We start from the raw sequence: 23,632 nt of genomic DNA on the forward strand, positions 1-23,632 counted from the left end.
GCTTCGCAAAAAAGACATTCTTACTACACAAAAGATTCGTGAAATGTCAAGCTAAAATAAAATTATGAAGCTTGATGATTTTCCTTTTTTTACAACTGTTTTTGGCAACTGACGCCTCTTCGCAAACTTTGTGGCCATTCATTTTGCGTTCCGGTTATTTCATTTGTTTGTAAATTTTAATGTTATCTCCTAACTCGTCTTTACTATATACAACAAATATGGCTATCGCGTTTAGGGAATTAAATAAAATGAATCAGTGAGGGAACAAAAATATGAGAACACAACTTTCTAGTAAAAGGGCCAATCTCTCATTGGCTATTACCCTTAATCGCCACGCACACTTTCAACACGAGGGGCGCCATGTTGCGAAGGTAGTTTTGTTTTTACACAGCCAATTTCGCTGGGTTTAAACCAGCCATTGATATTTAGTTTTAGCCTCCATGAAACTAATACAATGAAGTGCACGCCAAACCCTGCTACCGGGTGGGACCTAAGATAGCTGTGACAGAAAAGAAGATGGCGTCTTAAACTCAAACTTTAAAGGAAAACGTTTTCTCACAACCGAAAATCAGTAGTACAATAAAAACTACAGATATGGTAAGTAGGAAGAAATGCGCTCTGTACGGATATTTAAACGCCTAGATTTGCTTTCTATTTTTTGCGCTTTGACCCCATCCGATCTCATCCCTTGTTTGACTACTACTTCCATATTGTTTCAAGAACTCCAACAAAAAACTCGCCGAAGATACTTAAAACTGCTTACGTGTAGGAATGCGCAAGCATTCCTTCACGCAGCGCATTCCCACAAGCAGCGAGGCACGTCTTGCTTTCGCTCCAACGGTGACACCAGGCTCCCCACTGCGCAGACACGGAGAAGCTTGCCGGCTTACGTGACGAAGCATCTGCGTTGTTCTGCTTTTCTTTGTGTTTTATTTCTCAGGCAAATGCTTGATCACGTACATTTATGGCAATCTTTCGGGGACAACGCCGACGTTTCTTCGCGTAATGAGAGAGGCTTTCGTCGAAAATCAAACTTACCGGCTGCAGAATACAGAGTGGGCAACCAGTCGGTAATGTGCATCATCTGGCTCGAGATGCGACCTGACCTCCGCAACAGAGGGCTCCAGATAAAAGCGGCTCCCCGCACGCCTCCTTCCCACAAGGTAGCCTTGAAGCCCCTCAGAGGCCAGTTGAAACCGTAGTTGGATCCAAGACCCGTGGGAAGGCCTCCGTTGTCGGTGCTGAAGATGACGATGCTGTTTTCCAGCATATTCCTTTTGTGGAGTGCCTCAATAACCAGACCGATTGATTGGTCCATCTCGTAGACAGCCCCTTCAAAGAACCACCTCTTTAATTCTTGCTGCATATCATGAACTAAACGAGATTTTGGCAAAGTTGAGTTAATATCACGGTGTAAGATACGTGTATATAGGTGTGGACACGCAACATGGCGAACACCGCGATGCGATCGACCAGATAAAGTCTTATAATAATACTAATAATAATCTTTATTTGAACTCCTTGAGTCTCAGGTGGAGAGCAAAAATTAAACAGATTTACCTGACGAGGCCCCACCACCCTGTACATTGCTCAGCAAAGAATCAAAACAGACTAGAAATGAACACAAGAAAATACGACAGTATATCTTATCAAACAATGTGTCACTGTGCGAAACGAAAAACGAAACAATTCTTCTACAGAATAATGAATTATTGAAGTCAAACTGGCAGGAGCAATGAGCTTTCAAGCGAATTAACACAAATAACGATGATCAGAGCTGATTATACGCTATTCAACCCAATGCATAACCAAAACGCAATTTCCTTTTGTAAAATATAACGTTTCATGTTACCTTTGAAGGCAAGAAGGGAAGTAGCATTCCTCATTAATTCAAAAACACTTGGATGATCGTTCAAAAGCTGTGGTATTTTATACGCTAGAACTTGGGAGCCATAATTCGTCCGTATTTTGGGCTTTGTGTATATTTCATTTCTTAAATTATATTGTGTTGTTTTAGGGTGGTAGATGTCACAATATTCATTTTGGACACTGCTATACTATATATAATTATCATCGCTAGTTTTAAAAGAAAGAGCTGATGGATATTTAAAATTCGGTATTTGACAAAATATGGGGCCGAATGATCGGTATAGTGAAGGTTTTCGATGCAACGAACAGCGTTTTTTTGTAGGCCGAATAGTCTGTCTAGATTTGTTTTTGTTGTAGTTCCCCAAACTAGTAAGCAATAATGTAAATGAGATTGCACAAGACTGTAGTAGAGTTGGCACTTAAGCCAACAGGGAAGGAGATGTTTAAGTTTATAAAAGATTCCAATAGATCTGGATATGCTAGAGCGAATATGATTGATGTGATCTGTCCAGCTTAAGGTTTCTTCGAACCAGACACCTAAACATCTTAAGGAGGACACTCTTTCTAATTCTGAGTTTCTAAATTGTACCGAGAAGTTACTACAGAGTTGCTTATGCACAAGCTTGAAGATAACATATTTTGTTGTGTTAATATTCAATTCTATTTGACTAGACTCTAGCCACAGCGCAAGTTCGCGTAACCAAATGTTTGATAAACCTTCTATTACACTAAGATCCTTATCAGTAAAAAAACACATTGGTGTCGTCTGCATAAAGTATAATATCTGGAGTTTGCGGAATGTTTACTATGTCATTTATGTACAACAAAAAAGTAATGGTCCCAGAATTGACCCCTGAGGCACACCATAATTTTTTTTCATTAGTTGCGATTCATACTCATTGATTTTTACATATTGTGATCGTCCAGATAAATAGCTATGAATTAGGTTCCAAGTGATGCCCCTTATGCCATAGTGCGTCAGCTTTTTTAGAAGAATGTCATGTTTAATCGAATAAAATGCCTCGCGAAAATCCCCAAAAAATTCCTACTGTATATAATTGAGTTTCAAAACTATTAATTAGCTTATCTTTGATATATAGCGAGGCTTTTTCCGTGGATTTGTTTTTCTGGAAGCCATACTGTTGCTTTACAATTTTGTTATTTTTTTTCAAGGTAACTAGAAAGCCTAACGTTGATTACCTGCTCTAGAAGTTTTGAGAATAAAGGTAGCACAGAAATCGGCCTATAGTTGTTTATATTATTGCGTGGGCCACCTTTATGTATAACGCAAACTCTGGCAAGTTTCATTTTTTCCGGAAATATACCAGTCAATAACGATGTGTTACAGATATGTTCTAGAGGGGAGCTTATAAAGTGCCTAATTGCCTTAATCGGAGCCGCTTTTATGTCATCTGATCCGGCCGCTGTGTTATTACTTAAATTCTGGAGGAGTCTCGTTATCTCTGCCTCCGTCACAGGGCAGAGGAAAACTGAATTTGCATTTGCAGCTGGCGACATATAAGGCTCAAAGCTATTACTTGATACGGATGTCGTGGGGCAGGCGCTGCAACTTAAGAAGTGAAACTTGTTAGCAAGGAAGGAATTCGAATATGAGATACCATCAATTACCAGTTCATTTGGAAGTATGTTGTGGGACTGGGAAGTAAGACACCTCACAGTGTTCCATACTTTTTTAGGATCATTATAAACGGACGCGAATTTATCGCCGTAATACTGCTTGCGTGCTTTCCTAATGTCTGCGTTTAGCTTATTCCTTATCTTTTTATATTCGCGTAACACCGACTCATCTCTTGTTTTGATAAAAGTATCATAGAGTTCATCTCGCCGTTTTATTCTTCTCTACATATCATGAGTGATCCATGGTTTTCTTATTTTTTTCTGTTTTCTAACATTTCGCAAGGGAAACGCTTCGTCATAATATTCTTTAATCCTAGTTATGAAAATGTCGTAGCATATACTTGGATCGGTTTCACTGTATAAGTCATCCCAATTAATCTTTGACAGAAGGTTATAGAACTTAGTTATATTGGCAGCATTGATACTCCTACAAGTTGTGACAGCTACGGAGTGCTTTTTGTCTATTCGTTTTCGTTAAAGAGGAAGGATGCAAAATATAGGTAAGTGATTACTGACTGGACAGGAAAAGATTCCAGAGATTGTTTCACTCGGAAGGTCACTTGTGATACATAAATCGATTATGGTTGCACTATCCCGAGTTATTCTTGTTGGCGCAGTAATTACGTTACTGCACCCGAACGATTCAATAGTATCAAGGAACTGTCGGCAGAGCGGATGCGAGCCCGACAGATCAATATTAAAGTCCCCTATTAGTATAATTCTTAAATTCAGTGAGGTAATATGCTCGAAAAGTTTAACTACGTAATTCATAAATTCGAATATCGCCCCAGAAGGTGGACGATATAGAGCAGCCACTACGGATCCTTCACGTATGGCAACAATCGATTCGTAGTCCCTAGTTACATGCGAGTATACCCTATGCTTTTACGAAAATACAGTGAAACGCCCCCTCCTTTTTTATTAGATCTGAATACGCCTTCGCTCTTATAGCCCCCAAACTAACCTGATCACATGTATTAGAGACCCAAGTTTCCGTGAAATCCAAGACGTCGAAACTGTAACTCAGAGAGTTAAAAAACATAGCAACATCATCATGTTTATTTACAATACTCCTAGCATTCAAATGACAAATAGAAAAATGTCTTTTAAGAAACGATACGTTATCTTGCAGAAGCTGTTTAAATGTATCCTGGCTGCAGTAAAGGGGCATGAATGTTATGTCAGCCATTTTACATTATTTTGCCGAGATCATCCTCGGATTCAATCTTAATAACGCGCTGGCCTTCCGCCTTTCGTACAAACACCGTTCTGTTTTCCTGCCATATAAACGCGTACCCTTGTTCACAAGCCTTTGTCTTCGTCATCCAGAGCAGCTTTTTGTTGGAGGCAGTCAAATTACGAAAGAAGCGGACATTCAGACCGCTATTTCTTAAGCCGCCCCGTTTCGTCAGCCACTGACCACGCGTCACCCGCGACAAAAAGCGTACCAGGATTACCGGAATCTATTCTTGATATAGTGGCGCACGCTCCAGTAGCCTCTTTTGTCAGCGTCTCCGCAGGGCAGATGACGAAACTGATCAGAAATAAACCAACTAGTAGACATATGTGCGCTTTTGTCATTGTAAATTCACGCTTGGGCTTTCTGCTCGGCATGGGCTCTGATTTCGACGGACACTGGCTTGGACTTCGCTTCAACGCATTCATAATGATGTTCTTGGTGACGTTGAGGCGCAAAACTGAGGTCAATGACGATGCTGTGTGTAACAAATAGCTCATGTGCCAAAATCAACATGACACAACAAACCCAGGGAACGACTTTCAAAACTAGCATATCTCCCACGAAGAATCACAAAAAACAAGGTCCGCGACAGGCTACCTCTATCCGCTTATCCAAGAGCCGTATGGTGGTATCACTGGCAACCAGGCGAGGACAGGGCCTTCTCTGGCATGTGCGACGCGCGCGTTGTCCACAACTATATATCTTATGAAGTGGTTACTACCGAACAAAAGTACTTCGTTCCGACAAAACGAGAAATGAGAAGAAAACCTATTTAAACCAATGCGGAGTCCGTAGCCATATAAGGGTGTGTGCAGAGAAGGACGGTCATGGTGGTGTCATGCCTATTTTTTGTTTTCAATAAATTGTTTATCTGAGGTAGCGAAACCTGTCCACACAACGGGACAGACGTCACTTTTGCAAGACGCTTATTTGTATACGTAAAGAAATTGTATTAGAGACGAGGTTGAGAAAAACGATTTTCCCAACTAAGCGATGACGCAAATTTGAAGGCCGTTGGAATAAAGAATGAAGCTTTGTACATTATCGAAATATTTATGCTTAATGCGCGCATACCGCCCTGCCAGAACTAGTTAAAGTTAACTTATATGAGCATATATTTCAAGCGAAATAATATGAGACTGGGCTTCTAGACCAAAACTTGTATAATGAGACCATTTTTCGGCAAAGTTTTAAGTGCCTTTACATTTATATAATAAAGCTGAAACTTTTTGTGTAGAGCGTTTTATGCTTTGTGAACGTTCGGAAAATTAAATACTGTTATACTGTTGAAAATGGTTCCTGCACTGCACCCAGAAATTTCGTCAAAATCGAAAAAGTCAAAGTTTTGCGATACTTGTGTGGCAATTAAAAAACAACATCATACTCCATCTTTTTTTTTTAATTTTACCCGATGGGCCCTTGATGAGTGGTAATTACAAATCTTCAGAGACATGCTACTGTATTTTGTTAAAAATAAATGTGCAACTAGGTCGTGGTCGCATTAGTTACCGCAGGGGCGTTCCTGTCCTGACGACTAGAGGTACAGGATCGACGCCTGCCACAGTATCCGTCGTTTATCATATTTAATTTCATTTCATTTATTATACTCTCAGGGCCCGAAGGCATTACAGAGAGCAGTGGAATTATACATCCATATAAATTGAACAATGAAAACAAAACGCTAAAAAACAAAACACTAGGTAAAAAAATCGCTATGGAGCGTTACTAAGATCATCAGTTATGGCGGTTTTAAAATCAGCAGCGTCAGTAAGTGAGACTACGGATGCCGGAAGGCGATTCCAGTCGACGGGGGCCAGGGGTAGGAAGGAGGCATAAAAGGTGGAGGTGATGCAGTATTGGATTCCTACCTTTAGTAGATGATAGGTACACGGCGATATGTATGATGGCTCGGAAAATAATGAGGTTCGAAGTGCTGGGTTACAGTGATAAATCTTGTGAAATAAGCAGAGGCGAGCAATTTTTCTACGAAAGGAGAGGTTGGGCAAATATAGAGGCGCTTTCATGGATGTGACGCTTGCTGTATGGCGGTAGTTAGAAACTATAAAACGTGCAGAGTGATTTTGAATGGATTCAATGGATGATGCTAGGCATATGCCAAGGTTCCAGATAGAGCCTGCACATTCAAGTTTGGTGCGCACTAAAGCTTTGTATACGAGAAGTTTGGGTGAAGCAGGGGCAAGGGAAAAGTTTCTTCTGAGATAGCCTAATAACCGAATAGCGTTGTTAGTGATATAATCGACATGGATGTTCCAGGAAGATGTATTTAGTATATGAACACCGAAGTGTTTATAGGCTGACACAGAAAGTAAGGTGGATTTATTAGTAGAGTAGTAGGGACAAGTGTTATTTTGATGGGACACTCTCATGGATCTACAATTAAAGGTGCTAAGTTCCATAAGCCAATAATCGCACCAGCGGCTGACGTTGTTAATATTGGTCTGAAGAGCAGATATGTCAGAGTCGTTAATGATTTCCTTATAAATCACACCGTCAATAGCAAATAGGCTGATAGAAGAGGGTACAAGCGTGGGAAGATCATTAGTATATATAAGAAATAAAAATGGACCTAATACGGAACCTTGTGGGATACCGGACTTGACACGTGAGGTTGAAGAATTAGTTCCGTTAGCGTGTACCTATTGGTAACGGTCTGATAGAAACAATTCTATCCAAGAGATTATTTTAATATCTATGTTAAGTTTACGGAGTTTATGAAGAAGCAGCGCGCAAGGAACCTTGTCGAACGCTTTTGATAAATCAAGAAATATGCAGTCATTCCTGGAACCCCGGTCAAGTGTTATATGAAGGTCATGAGTAAAGGTTAGGACTTGAGTTTCACATGAACAAAACCTTCGAAATCCATGTTGCACTCAGTTAGAAAAGGAGTTTGAGTAATAGACAATTGAAAATGTTAGTATAAATGATGCACTCAAGTATTTTACAAGGAATGCTCGTTAAAGAAATGGCACGAAAGTTTAAAGACGTTATGCTTATTCCCCCCCCCCCCCCCACCCACCCTTTTGTAGAGAGGGATCACCTTCCCCACCTTCAAATCTTTTGGTAATTTTCCTTGTTCCAGTGATTGCGAAAATGATTTAGATAAGGTAACGCATTGGTACATAATACTGTTTTTAAAAAAAACTAAGCATTAATATTTTCAATTCCTGCTGCCGTATTGGTTTTAAGGTTTTCGATAATGTTAGATATACGTTCACAGTCTATGATAACAAAAAAGACGGGCAAAAAATTATAAGTTCTAAATACCGGACAATCTGAGGTTACTGTGCATGAAAAGGATCTAACAAACACATCATTTAACACAAAAGAACACAGTTCACTGGGCACCTCCTCTCTATGGGTGTCCCTAAGTACTATGACAGGACTAGAAAGTGGGCTAATAATTTTCCAAAATTGACGCGGATTGTTAAGTAACACTGACGGCAGCGTACTGTTAAATTAATGTAATTTTGCCTCTTTGACAGCTTTCTTTATACGTTAGCCGCAACATGGTGGGCTTCCCAGCGTTGTACAATGTCCGATAGCCTTGCAGCGCGAAATAATCGTTCCTTTTATTTGACAGCTTTTTCAGTGTCACGCTGTATCATGGAGATTCTGGTGAAGAAGATACCACCCGAAAGGGAGCATGCTGCTTTCATCAGTGACATAACTTTTTCTGTAAATAAACACCAGTTATCATCAACTGAGCGCTCAGCAAAACAACCTATGTAGTCCTCTAGAAAACGACAAAGTTCATTGTTGACTGAATCAATTCCAGCCCTAGCATAGTCAAAAAATGTTTTCGCGTGCTCAGCTCCTATAAATTACTCTAAAAATAACACGTGAACTTGTTTTCATCGCTGATGCGGCTGGTATGGCCAACGAATACTGAACTTTACGGCGAATCCGATCCTTATTAGTGTGTTACACTTGACTCGTTCGATGCTCATCGCGCTACCTACTGACTGACAAAATAATTTGATTCGCCATTCTAGGCACCACTAGGATTGAGCGATGTTACAGATGTTTTTGGCCCGACCGATGGATGGCGTGGCGTGAACGGAAGGTTAAGCCGGTGGTATATTATGGCATTGTTACGCATGGCGTAACTGAACTCCAATTCGGAACATAATTGAAGACGGCGCCGGAGGAAAAGAAGTGCTTCTTGATGCAGATTTGCCAAAAAATACGTAAAAGTCCCCCCTCCCCCCATGCACAAAGTGAGGCCAACGGTTACACCCGTTGGCCTCACTTCTCGAAGGCAACACTATGCCAGCTCATGACACAGCCAACCAGAAAATGAAGAGTCATCCTAAACACATTCTCCGGCCACTCATAGAGTACTTCAGAAAAAGTTTGCCTCGACCTGGGGCCCTAAACTCGTGAGACACAAAGTCGGAGCCGAAAGTTGGCGGAGCGCACCGATTGGACTATCACGACGATGACTCGGCGTTTTTGTCGCCAACATCCAATCGGCGCGCTCCGCCAACTTTCGGCTCCAACTTTGTGTCTCACGAGTTTAGGGCCCCTGCAGTACGAAGGCAAGAAGCGTCAAGTTGAATTCTTCGTTGTGCGCCAAGAGGTCCCGTCACCCTTAGCGGCAGCGTAGCAGAACACCCAGGACTTGTAATCCACGTTGCAGGTGTGACCGGTATGGAACTCTACGTAGCGGCTCGTCCCTTTGAAGCCGTTTTCCAAGGGCCCGGCCAGCTAAAGGATGTGGTTTACGACATGAAACTACAACCAGGAGCCAAGGGCGTCGTGAAAGCTGGCAGACGAGGGCATGTGGCCCTCCAGGACAAAGCCAAGACCTAGCGGGACCACATGGAAGCTGAGCCTGTCGCTATAAACGAATTGTCTAGTTACATGGTTGTTGTCGTAAAGAAAACGAGAAGGTTTAAATTTGCTCGGACCCCTCTGACCTCAATAGATCACAACTGCGTGAACATTACCCTATGCCAACGTTAGAGGAGGTATCTCCACGTCTGCACGACGCCAAGTTCTTTTCAACCTCAGACGCGCCATCCGGCTTCTAGCAAATAAAGTTACAGAAGCAAGTTCCTACATCTGTACCATGAGTACTCCCTATGGCATGTACACGTTTCTCCGCATTTCGTTCGGGATTTCAATGGCACCGGAAGTTTTGCAACATGCAATGCAATGCAGTTCTAGAACGACTGAAGAATGTGGCTGTCGCTATGGATGATATCCTAGTTTGGGGGACTACAAACCAAGAACACGACGAGAGTCTGAAGAGTTTGCTGCATCGCTGCGCGCAGCACGACCTGGAGTTCAATCTAAAAAAGTGTTGTTTCTTGCAGGTTCTTGTGCGATACTTAGGATATATTCTGACGACTCGGGGTTGTGCCTAGATCTCGGACGGGTCGAGGACATACTCGCCGTACGCGTAAGGAACTACAAGTAAAGAACTCCAAGTTTTTCTTGGCATGACTAACTTTGTGGCCAGGTATATACCAAACATGCCAGCGCTCTCGGCGCCCCTCCGCGAACTACTAAATAAGGAAATTGCTCGGGTGGGGAACTGAACGCCAGCAATGCAGTTTTGAAGCGCTGAAGAAATGTCTTATATAGGCACCAGTGCTCCAGAAGTTTGAACAAGGCAAGCCAATCACGTTTTGAGTAGATGCCAGCCAAAGTTGCATACGAGCACTGATTATTCCGAATGGATACCCCATCGCCTACTTGGGGCACCCATGTGTGACCGTTGAATCCAATCATAAGCCACTGGAAGAAATTTTTAGAAAACCCTCTGTGTTTGTCCCCTGCGCCTACAAAGAATGAGGCATGTGCTGCAGAGATACCCCATCACAGTAAAGTACAAGCCAGGGACAGAACTTTCCCTCGCAGACGCGCTTTTAAGGTTTACAACCAAGATAATGCTGAAAGATGAAACCGAACAATTTCAAGTTAACGTCGTGTCCACCTTACCGATTTCAAATGCACGACTGGCGGACATCTTGCACGCGACGGAAAACGACACGGCGGTCAAGCAGCTTCGTGAGTAGGCATCGACTTCTTGGCCGGCTGAGAAACGCGAAGTCCCATACGAAGTTGGACCGTATTGGAACTACAGAGAAGAAATGCACGTACAAGACATTCTTGTCTTCAGGAGTCACAAGGTGGTGAACCCAGTGACAAGGAGAATGGAAGTTTTTAAAATTTTGCATGCAGGACATGGGGGTGAAGCAAAGATGAAGACGCGCGCCAGAGAAGTGATGTATTGGCCGACCATGTCAAGCGAATGTCGAGGTTCTCGCGAACTCGTTTGAAGTTTGTAGGAAGCATACGCAAAGCTACATTTTTTGAGCCATGACCTGGCAAGCCTCCCGTGGCAGGTGGTGGGCGTAGACCTGGTCTAGAATGGCGGCCGTACCTTTCTAGTCATAGTTGATTTTTACTCTTTTTTTCTGCCAAATGAAGGAACTTCGACAGTTCACGGCATTTTCAGTGGTCTCCGTCTGTGCAAAGGTCTTCGCCATGCAAGAATTGCCAACGACACTGTGCAGCGACAATAGACCCCCCTTCAATAGCCGAGATTTCAAGGACTTCGTGAGTAAATTCCGAATCACCCACATGACGTCATTCGTTCACCACCCCCGCTCCAATGGAATGGCAGAGCGCGCCGTACAAGAGACACATAAACTGCTGACGGAGTGCGGCTCCAACACACTTGACTTGTGTAGCGCCCTCCTTGAATGCGGCAACAGCCCATGAGATCAACTGCTGATGTCTCCAGTGCAAAGATTTATGGGTGATCAGACACGGACGTTACTTACGGTTCCCGACTGCTGCCTGCAGCCAGCCATCGTAGAGCCCAGCGAAATGCGACGCCGAATACAGGTGATCCGGAACAAGCAACGAACGTACTACAACAAAACAAGGGCCGTTCCAGAACTGCACGAGGGTCAGCAGCTGTCCACTTTTGACACTATCGCACACACGTGGTCTCCAGCAGTCGTCATAAATCGAGCCGGGTCCCCTCGCTCTTATGTGATCGTGACTGACGACGGGCGCGTGTTAACGCGAACGAGAGAGCACCTGCGCGCATCGCCGCCTCAGCCGGAGCCAATGATCCCGATCCCTAGACCGCCCAAACAGCCCAGAAAACAGAGCTTCCCTGTTCCCACAAGAGAAGCCCCTAGAAACGAGACTCCAAGCCAGGACCCCAGGAGAAGTTCAAGGCGGCAGCGGAGCCGCAACAGATACCGAATGCCCGAACATTAACCATTGACGCACAGGAAGAACTGTGATCGTAAAGTTTTTTTGTTAGTATTCCTTTTCCTTTTTTTTTATTTTCTCTTTTTTTGCATTTATTTCTTATACATTTTTCATTTTTTCCGATCTGTTAGCAAACGACGTATACTGTCTTTTTATTATTTTATTTCCGTCGGCGAAGGACGCTTCGTAGCAGACAAACCGCGTTCTTCGCTCGCGTTAGCAGATTAACCGTTTACTAACGCTATCTTGGAGACCGCTTTCACCATCCAGTTTGACCACGCCACCTTTGCCGCAATGCATTGAGTGAACTTAAGTTTTTCTGCAGGTGCCCGAACCTCGCTGGAGCTCTGCGCATGAGGAGCTCGACACGGCACGAGCCGTCTCAGGCACTGCCGCCTGCCTCTTGTAAACTAAAGTTATTGCGGCCTCACGCATGCGCCGGACACTTCGTGAGCTCATTTTATTAGATGTCGCTCCCGCTCTCGCGGCTACCAAAATCGAACTGAATGGAGGTTAACGTCACTCTCAAACAGGAGGGACCGGATAGCGAAGACTGCATGGTGATGCCGCTCTACGAGCGCTCAAGCACCCGAGGTCTTGTCGAATACAAGGAGCTTGCACTTGTCGCCTCCCCGGTGTATCTCTGATCGAGTAAAACGGGCGGCAGTGTTAAATAGGGTTATTTTACTGTACGCTAGAGGTTTAACCGGTGCTAGTGTCTATGCGACTTCTGTGAGGAAAATTGCACCAGATAGGAAGCACTCTACTTTTGAGGTGCTCTTGTGCATTAATATGGGAAAACGCGCATGCATTTTATCTCTTTGACGTAAAATAACATAGATAGGTTTTACTTTATTGGGTCGTACCTAATAGGATGTACCGTTATTAACACTGTAAAAGTGTACTTGCTTTAGTTATACGTTTTTTATTTACCAATGAACGATGTTAACGTCTGCTATATTTCAGGCCAAAACCTCTGTTGTATGGTAGGCATGTAAAAACGAGGGACGATTCTAACCAAAATAACAATCGAAAAAAAAACAAAAAACAACAGAGTGTGTTCAAGGTCCGCCAGCATTTCGGTGGTGCTTATATATTGAAAATATGTCAGTCTTGTCAATAGATAAAACTGACTCCGTCGCGCATCTTTACAAGGGGTTAAAAATCATTTTAGACGGAAAGAATAAAGTACGTGGGCTATGAAAGCTGTGTCTATTTATTATTTCCCATGTCAGGCAGCATTGGTCGGGCACCTGTTCTCTTGCTTCTCCCTATTTTCAAAAATTCCTAGCGTGCGGGTGATGTTTTGAACAGAGAATAAGTATCTTCGCACATGCTCATGAGCGGAGGGAATAAAGGGTTACTTATTTATTGCAAATCGAGTAAATTATGTGGCTTTCAATTAATTTCGATCGTCTGCATGCAGAAGGAGTTACTTATTCAGTATTGCTGCGTAGTTCTTACCGCCTCTCATGGTTTTTCACACATCCTCTTTTTTGTTTGCCTCGTGTATCCCCATGCTGGAAAGCGACGACGCCGTGTTCGCACGAACAGTGTCCTACAGTTCGCATAAATACATATACGAAGCAGTTTGGCCCTGCTATTCATGCCACGAATTTAGCATAAAAACGCCGTAACTTACAAAATATTTCGTCTGTGTGACTGAGAAATGTTCCAATCTTCCTGGTACTAAGAAATAATTAGTGACATTTGCTCTTATAAGCAGCGCAGAAAGAAAATTCAGTCACTTTTTCCCACAAAAAAAAAAAGCATTACCAGAAGAAAAGTTTTGACTGGTTGATGTATGCGTCGATTTGCCGCGGCACACTATCAGCAGTTGAACCTCTAGCGTACGTTGTAATAACTCTATGCATTGTTATACTTCAGCCTCGTGTCCCAGAATCAAACCGCAGCCGTTGGATTGCTAAAAAAAAAATACAACATGGTTTTATATAAGGCTCGTCAAAATCTTAGGCGCTAAAGGAACTCAGTCATCTTCGTTAGCTGTTTTGAACTCTCTTTGTTTACGCTGGGCCCTATGTAAAGCACTGCGAAAGAGCCCAAGTACGCACCTGATCTCATAAAACCACCGTCTCTTTCCGCACAATAAAGTCCGTCTGCTGTGGTAACCGGTTATCAATACACACAAACTCGAATGCCGTTTCAGTTACAGCCGCACTACTCTCCCAATGCCGTTTGCTACCGATGCGACAGGGCTCCAATCTAGAGTTCCAAACAGTCCGCACAACGCGCGGTCACTGCTCGCTTCGCTCGACAAAAAGTTATTGGAGAGTTTTCGTAGAGAGTGTTCTCAGGCCACGCTATTTGCAGTGGGAGCTCGCGCCGCCACTTCGATGCGTGCTCTGAAGCGCGCACCCTTATCTGTGTCGGTCCTTTGAAAACGATCTACCAAAGCTCCCGGTTATAATCTCAGGGCCAAGCATGCACCAAGCGTCGTCAGAACAACCAAGGGATCGCTGAGCGTCCACTTCACTATCTGAGCGTCGAGGTCAACAACGGCTTGTCTGAACTTGGCTAGTTCTTGGCTACCGGGACAGCAATGCGCGAGTCTGGTTCCGGCAAGCGGAAACACAATTCCACCTCACGGGGGTCACCACACAAGGTCGGAACTACCACCACGTCGTTTTGACGTTTTCGATGGCCGACGAAGTCTACGACGTTCTGGGAAATCCATCTCCACCAACACTTGTATGACCAACCGAAAACTGCTCTGCTCCAGCGCACCGATATTTTGGAACGCTTCGCCTGCAGCAGCTTCTCTCGGCGGAAAAGCTTGGCGACCGGAGTCCAAGCCAATTGCTGCGACGCGTGACCCAGCTTGTTGGAGAGCGCGTCAACAATCTGGATGACGTACTCCTCCGCCAGCCGTTCTTGCAAAGCCTTCTTTTCAATGTTCAGATGGTTTTGGCGACGGCAACAAGAACGGACCTCACCGCACTTGCCAGGCTGGCCGACGCAGTGATGGAGGCGACCACTCGATCCATCGCGAATGTTACCGTGGCTCCACAGCAACCAACAGCCCTGGACTCTGGATTAGCCGCCAACAGCCAGTCTCCCCAGGCCAATATCGAACAGCTTTGAGAACGCTTAGAGTTGATGGTTGTCGCACACTTAAGAAAAAAAAAAAAAAAAAACGGTATATTCTTACACCCCTTGTCCCATATACGACACCCCAAACTTCAGTTCGACGTACAGCGGACTGACGTCGAACAGACGGCCCCAACATTTACGAGGGGCTTGAGAACGTTGATGTATACCTCAATAAACAACTAAAGCACCTATAAAGACCACAAAAAAAAAAGAACACTGAGGTTTTGCATTAGGGCCAAAAAACACGGATTACTTTTTAGTACTCAGTAACACGTACATTAGCTATTTTAATAAGATGTATCACTTGGCTATCAGGCCGCTCGTGAAAGGTGGTAGCGCCGGTTCGACGTCAGCACGCTGTACGTCGAACTGAAGTTTCGGCGTGTCGTATATTGCCACGAGCGCAGCCGACTAAGCAGGCAGCGCCCTCGTGGCCTGACATTCCACTTCCGGCTTTCAAGCGCATCGGACGTGTAATCGATGAGCTCCCCCGGAGCGGTGATAACGGCCTTCGCAGGCCGCGGTGACTCGGTTACTTCTGGATCTGAGGATTATCGGATGCTACTGCCTTCGCTGCCATCAGGTGAAACGATGAAGTGTGCAGTCGTACTGCACGGCGACATCGCTTGTCGTCCGTACCGTACAGATTATTTTCGCCAACCGCAGTTTGATGCCGGCGTGCTCGGGGAAGTGGTCAGGCTTGGGGCTTATCAGATGTCCCATGCCTGGCTGCTTGATCTTCGGACTGAGGCGGCCAAGCAGAAGCTGCTCGAGACGGGGCGGCGCACCGTCAAGAGACGCACGTGCGTCATCGTGGACCCTTTCCGCCAGGAGCTGAAGATCGAGCTGCACTGGGTGTCTTTTGGCGTCACAAACGACGCCATTCACCGAGCTTTCTCCGCCTTCGGAGACGTTAAAGAGGTGGCACACGAGCGGTGCAGGGTGCCAGGCTTCGAAGGCGTCGAGTTCACCACCAGGATTCTGCGCCTGGTCCTGCGGGAGGGGGTTGGCATCGACCGTCTGCCCCATCAGCTTCGGCTCGGCGGTGGCACGGTGCTGGTGGTCGTGCCTGGGAGGGCACCGATCTACAGGGTGTCACAAAAGAAAATTTACACGGTCTTTTTTACCGCAAAAATAAACTATGCATCGCCGAACGCTCATTCTCCGTCCAAAGGTAGAGCTAGAGGTCACAACCAGATGCCAAAGTTTCAACCCGATCCGATAACTTAATCAAAAGTTATAAGTGATTTTCTGAAAAGTTCAATGGGAAAATGGAGCCCATTTTTGCCTGTTTTCGGTTTCTGGTGCAATAGAGCCCCATGTGTTTGAAAACTCCGTCGGCCGCCATTTTCCCATTGAAATTTTCAGAAAACCACTTATAACGTTTGATTAAGTTATCGGATCGGGCTGAAACTTTGGCATCTGGTTGTGACCTCTAGCTCTACCTTTGGGCGGAGAATGAGCGTTCGGCGATGCCTAGTTTAGTTTTGCGGTAAAAAAGACCGTGTAAATTTTCTTTTGTGACACCCTGTATCTGCGGTGCGGCACGAAGGGCCACATTTGTTGGGACTGCCGGACACCCCGGTGCAGCGAGTGCCGTGGCTATGGGCACGAGCGGGCCGACTGCGCCCGCTCGTACGCCCGGGTCGCGGGACGAGGTGTGAGCGACGAGACGGATGAACACCGCACGGACGAAGAGGAGGCGGAGAGAGCGGCAGCGCCTGCGGAAACTGCAGTCGTGCAGCCAAAGGGGACGGTTGGCGGGACCGGTGCCGGCCCCGCGGTAATGAGCGCCTCGTCACCGGAGCGGCCTGTTACTGTGGTTCCGCGTCTTGCACCAGAGGTTCGCACCAGTCGGCGACCCCGCGAGAGAGCAACGAGGTAAGCACGACTCCGGTTCCTGAAGAGGGCTCCACCAGCAATGAAATGGACGTCGAGGCGGGTACTGCAAAGCGCCCACTCGAAGATGTCACGGAGGCCTCCCAGGAACGAAGGCTACGCAAGCTGGAGCGCAATTGGAGGATGGTGGCGGGATGGAAGGGCGTAGAGAGACAGCCGCATTCTTCGTCCCCGAAGGGCCGCGAAAAGCTGCCTCAGTGAACCACCGTATCAGCCGACTGCCCTTTAACGCGACGACCTATGTAGGTAAGAGCCGTACGCATGGTCTGGTCCCGCTAGATAATGGGCTCTATTGAAAGACCCGTAAGACTGGCGACCCTCAACGTTCGAGGTCTCGCGGACCGTAGAAGGCAACGGCAGTTATATCGTCTGGTCGTAGATCAGGATCTTAACATTGCATCCTTGCAAGAGACCAAGGCAGAGTGCGCGGAACAGACCGAGCGTATGGTGGCGCCCTTCAGGGCACGCTACGATGTATGCGTCAGCCACGCTGTAGGAACGTCGGCTGGGTGTCTTTTGCTTTTACGGCAGAGTTTGGGTGCAGCGGTTCAAACAGTTACGACCTGTCACTCCGGCCGGTTGATTGTCTGTGACCTTTTTTTTTCGAGTGTAGCGTGGCGTATCATTTGCGTTTATCCGCATAACAAGCAGAAGAAAGAAAACTGTTTTTTTAGTTAATTCGTATCTATTGTGATAGTGACCATATAATAATAATTCTCGGCGATTTCAACTGTGTATGTTCTGCGCAAAACAAAGCAAGCACTACGTCTTTCAGAGATACGATACGAGTATTTTAAATGAAATCGTCAACGAGTATAGGTTGGAAGATGTAGGTGACACCGGGACACGGTAAATGTCCGATTCACCCATTTTCAGGGACATAGCCATGCACGTTTGGATAGGTTTTATATTTCGTCAGAGTTGATGTCTGTTTGCTCTAACTACACTGCCATGCCTGTCTCTTTTAACGACCATTGTCTAGTGTCTTTCACGCTGGGTAGTAGAGTCAGGAAAAAGAGAAAATCTTTTTGTTGGGAGCTGTGGAAGCTGAATAGTAAACTTTTAGATGATTAAACGTTCGTTGAAGCAGTCAAGGATTGCTTGGAAAAGTTCAATGAATGTGATGAACTTAGCTATGCTTCAAAATGGGACCTTTTTAAGCAGGATGTTAAAATGAGAGCTAAGGAAAGGGGAAGCGCGATCCAGGATTGCGAAAGAAAACGAGAAGAAATGCTGCGTAACACTCTTAAGATTTTGCTTGGCGAAGAGAGCCGGACGGCCTGGGTTGTTTAAAGATGATATCGGCTCGGTAAAAGCGCAACTTGAAGCCATCGACAAAGAACGGTATCACGGAGCACTGATATGGGCGCGAGCGGGAAAGATGTTGAGGGGTGAAGCGCCAACCAAAAAGGGCACTCGGAATGGAAAAGAAGTATGCTAGCCGCAACGTGATAGGGGAAATTGAGTGTTGCGGGGCACTGACTAGTGACTAAGCAGAAATAGAAAGCGTTTTTTTTTATTTTTATAAAGCTCTTTTTTTTTTATCGGCCAGTCGACCTTGATACGTTTAGAAGTGAGTATCTGGGTTTATTGTCGCGTTTAGAAAACAAAGTAGCATCAGGTTTACAAGCAGAAATCACCGTGGGTGAGGTCGAGCGGGCAATCGACGAATTGAATCCAGGGAAGTCGCCGGGCCCAGATGGTCTAAGTGCGGCCTTCAATAAGGCTTTTACGAGTGAGATCAGCCCCCTGCTGTGCCAGCTATTTTGCGAAGCTTATGAACAGGAAATTCTTCCCCTATCCTTTTCTTGTTCACATACAGTTTTAATTCCGAAAACCAATGACGTAGTTAAAAGGAGGCAAGTATCGGCCTACCGTCCCATTTATTTGACAAATGTAGATTATAAAATATTTATGAAAATATTGGCGAGGCGTTTGCAGTTGGTAGTAAAAGATACAGTTGGACCCCACCAGACGTGCGGAATAAAAGGGCGCTCAATCTTGACGAATGTTCATGTCGCTAGGTGTGTGCACGAGTGCTGTGAATACATGCAACGTGTCGTGGCGCTACTCCAGATAGACCTGAGAAAGCTTTTGACCGGGTGTCACACGAACTTCTTTTTGCCATCTTGGAGCATGTGAAGGTCGGTTCTGTTATTCTCGAGGGTGTACGCATGGCATACAAAGGGTGCACCACTAATCTGATTATTAACGAATCTGTATCTGAACGTATTTCTGTCCATCGTGCGGTGCGCTAAGGGTGCCCTTTGTCACTCCTTCTCTTCTGTATTTTCATTGAATCATTTTGTATGAGTATACTAAAGAGCCCACTCAGTCGTGGTTTTCAACTACAGTCGTGTGAAGTACGTTGTCTGGCGTATGCTGATGACATTGCCATTTTCTGTGTGGATAACAATAGCATCAGTGAGGCAGTAAAGGCAGTAAAACTTTTTAGCAAATATAGTGGCAGTTCGGTAAACTGGCAAAAATGTCTCGGTTTCTGGCATGGAGAGTGGGACTTTGTGCCTAGTGTATTTGAAAATATCAGCTGGGTCACAGCGCCTACAAAGTACCTACGAGTTCCACTTGCCAACTACCGTGATAGCGACCCTTATTGGAGAGGGCAGGCAGTCGAGCTGCGCGACATAGCTGAGAGATGGAAAGGTAAGGACTTGTCGATATTTGCACGTGGCCCGGCTTGTAATTTTTTTTTTTCAGCAAGCTCTGGTACGTTTTGCAGGTTTTGCACTGTTCGCGCGTTAATGTCCAACAACTGGATCGAATTTTGCATTTTTCATCTAGGGGTCGACCTGGGAGTGGACAAGCCGAATGAGCCTTTTTCGGCCTGTCCGTTCCGGAGGACTTTGGGGCTCCATAGTTTTTGGAAATCCCGCATGGCCGTGCGACGTGCAGACGTTAATGTAAGACAGGTGCACGAATATTTTTATGACATAACGCATCAAGTGGTAGAGGTGCGGAAGGCCCAGACCTGTGGGCCCGATTGGGTAACTGTGCTGGAAAGACCGGCACAATTAAAACCCTTTTTGCCATGTTATGTTCGCTGTTGAACGGCGGACATCAATGTTTTAACTTTTTGTAGAGCTTTGTTTTGTGACTGTACCAAACCGGCATTAAAGAAAAATAAAAAAGCGCTCGTGGCCTGACAGTTATTGCGCGTGCCTTCCACGCCGAAAGGCAGGGTTCGATTCCTTGCCAGGGGTACGGATTTTTGTTGACTCTAATGTAATGTTCTGATAAATTCGAGAACCGTGTTGCTGATTCGTGGTCAGAATGTTGTGCATGCCGAACCTTCCACGCCGATTGTTCCAGAAGCCCACGCGCGTACAAAAGGGGCTCCGCGTGGCCAGCCGGACTCAGTTTCGCCTCAGCGTTCGACCCTGCTGCTTCGCCGCCTTCGACGCCTACGACGCTCTGTTCTTATCTTTCTTTTTCCTTTTATTTCTGGGCACAAGTTCGCCCCATTAAACCTTCAGCTTACTCAGTCATTCGTTCCCTCGTCACTCGTCGTTCGTAACATTTTGGTGGAGGTACGGGGTACCGCATGTCTGTGCAGCGCAGCCCTCCGAGTTCCCGCAGTACAAGTCCAAGCCCAAGCTCCCGAGGACCCAACGAAGACCAGATCGAGACTCGATCAAGTCGCCGCACCCAACGTCTACACCCGGAATACGGGCTTCTACCACCCAGGACTATGCAGCCAACGAGGTCGACAATGGCATACCAGTCGAAGACGCAGCCCGCTTCTACTGTCATCTACCTGCCCGTCGCACCACAGACGGCTCCTCCGTTCCACGGCGAAATCCATGAAGACGTCGAAGATTGGATCGACCAATTCAAACGCGTCGCCCGCCATAATGGCTGGACCAACGAGCAACGGCTGCAAAACGTGTATTTCTCGCTCGAGCGGATTGCCAGGTACTGGTACGTCTTCATTGACATCGTGGGACGTTTTCAAGAGCCAGCTGAAGGCAACATTTCTCAACCAACACCGCCGAGAGAGAGCCGAAGAAACCAGAGGATGCGGCGGCAACGTTTTTAAACTTCCTCTGGACAAATGCATATCGCACTCTTTAAAGAACTGCTCGTGCCCGCGCTTCCGATTTCCAAGAGCTTGTCAGAATTGACATGTGTACTCAAGAACCACTTCTCGCCCGCCAAGTCTACCATAGCGGAGCGGACGAAATTCCACCGGAGGTACTAGAAGGACGGCGAAAGCCTGGCAGACTTTGTGATTGCCCTCAAGAAGCTGGCCATGACTTGTGACTTTGGTGAATTCCTCGACACTGCTCTTCGAGACCGGTTTGTCGCTGGTTGCCTCGATGCCGAGATTGAGCGACCGCTTCTTGAGATGGATGGCAGTTCCGAATTCGGGGACGTCTACAAGGTGGCACTGGCAAGGGAACTGACTACAGAACAGAGTAAAGAGCTGCAGAGACAGGGCGGTCCGGATACCACCGACGTGCATCGGTTGTGGGACAGACAAGACAAGGAACAGTAGCGACAGCCAGGAACTGTCTGCTCTCGATGTGGTTCTTCTGTGCATGAGCCTTGTAAGTGTCCATTCCTTAAAGCGAAGTGCTTCAAGTGCGGAAAAGGACACATCAAAAGAATGTTCAGAGGAGAACAGACCAGGGGTAAGCCAAAGAGCCGGCCTAATGTGGGTCCCGGAGACGTGTGCATTGTGCGTTGTAACGTAGTCACGGGAGCGCCACCGGTTACGACTACGTTGGAAATAGCAGGTCACGAGGTAGAGTGTGAGGTTGATACGGGCTCTGCAGATACCTTTATGCCAGAAGAGGCATATCGAAAGATTCTACCTCGAGGAGTGCTAAAACGGTGTGAGCTCAGCTTGCGTACGTACACCGGGGAAAACGTTAACGTTGTCGGTGTATCCGACGTCGAGATAGCTTGCGGTCATGGGAAACATGTGCTGCCCATGAGAAACGGCAATGTGCGGCTACCAACGCTGCTTGGTAGAAACTGACTGCAGCAAGTAAAGCTGGACAGGAGGTCAGTTTTCGCAGTTACAACAGAAGGGAAATCTCTTGAAACATTGAAAGTGTTGTTTCCATCGGTGTTTAAGAAAGAATCCGGAGCAATAACAGGATTCACGGCAAGCCTTGTTTTCGAGGATAATGCTCAGCCAGCGTTCTGCAAGCATCGTACCGTTCCCTTTGCGTTTAGGGACGCTGTTGATTGCAAGTTGAGGAGTATGATTGACGATGGTATCTTGTCTCCTGAGAAGACGAGTGACTGGGCAACTCTGCTAGTCATTGTACCGAAGCCCGGAGGAAAGATTCGTATCTGTGGCGATTACAGTGTCGCAGTAAATCTGAACTTGCGCACGGAACTCTACCCCTTGCCAATGGTGGACGAGTTGTCCGCAACGTTCACGGAATGCCGCGTGTTCACGGTTCTTGACCTGCGCGCTGCGTATTTGCAACTGAAACTTGATAGCAACGCAAGGAAAGCCTTGACAGTAAACACTGACCTCGGCCTTTTCGAGTTTTCGCGGTTGCCGTATGGCGTGTCGAGCGCTCCAGCTATTTTTCAGGCTACTATGGATAAGATTTTGCTTGGGTTGCCGAAGGTTGCATGTTACATTGACTATATGTTGATTGGAGGCAGGAACCATGATGAATGTTTCGACAATGTGAAACGCGTGTTAGAACGACTTGCCAAGCATTGTGTTAGCTTAAACCTGGAATAGAGCAAGTTTTTTGTGGGCGAAGTGAAGTACCTTGGGTATATGCTTGACAAACACGGGCTCCGGCCTTGCCCCGACAAGGTGGAAGCAATCAAAAGCGCTCCGCCTACTACAAATGTACGTGAGCTCCGCAGTATTCTAAGGATGTTAAACTTCTACGCCAAGTTTCTGGCAGACTTGGCAGCATTGCTGCGGCTTCTGTACGACTTGCTAGAAAAAGGGGCTGAATGGTTGTGGTCAAAAGAATGTGATGAGTGTGCGAGGAAAGCTAAAGAGCTATGTAGTGCTGATGTCTTGACCTTGTACTGTCCAAGTAAGCCTGTTAGGTTGACCTGTGATGCTTCTAATTATGGTGTAGGTTTCAGTTTTGGCTCATGAAGTGAGCAAGGGAGTTTACGGACCGGTTGAATACGCTTCAAGAACATTGACGACGGCCGAACAAAACTACTCTCAAGTAGAAAAAGAAGCGCTTGCCATCGTATTCGCTGTCAAGAAGTTTCAGATGTATCTTTTCGGTACAAGATTCACACTGGTCACTGACCACTACCCTCTCACCACACTATTGAAGCAAGGGCAGAAGTAAACCGGCACGGCAGCTGCACGTATTCAGAGATGGCGACTTCGGTTAGCTGTGTACGAGTTTGTGATCATTTTCGCGAAGGGTACGAGCATTAGTCGCGCCGACGCCCTTTCAAGGCTCCCCCTTCCCGCGAAAACAGAAGACTGTGACCAGGTTAACTACTTTTCGCCGCTCGATCATGTTCCGGTCACAAGCTGGACAGTGCAGAAAGAGACTAAAAAGGATCCCCTACTACCTCGGGTCATCGAACTCACGAAACGAGGATGGTCTAAGAAAGTAGACGATCCGGACTTAATTCCCTTCTTCCAGCAAA

General features: G+C 46.0%; 1 protein-coding gene across 1 annotated transcript in view; it reads right to left on the reverse strand.

Annotated features, from left to right (window-relative positions):
- LOC120845349 (arylsulfatase B-like) overlaps window positions 1-23,632 on the reverse strand; it is a 75,079-nt gene that overhangs the window by 14,481 nt on the left and 36,966 nt on the right. Inside the window, exon 7 of the mRNA XM_042292854.1 lies at window positions 1,039-1,332. Within this exon, the coding sequence (XP_042148788.1) occupies window positions 1,039-1,332 (294 nt within the window). The remainder of the gene's footprint in view (window positions 1-1,038; window positions 1,333-23,632) is intronic.

This window comes from Ixodes scapularis, unplaced genomic scaffold (genome assembly GCF_016920785.2).
Source record: "Ixodes scapularis isolate PalLabHiFi unplaced genomic scaffold, ASM1692078v2 PGA_scaffold3__209_contigs__length_174095766, whole genome shotgun sequence".
Classification (NCBI taxonomy): Eukaryota; Metazoa; Arthropoda; class Arachnida; order Ixodida; family Ixodidae; genus Ixodes; species Ixodes scapularis.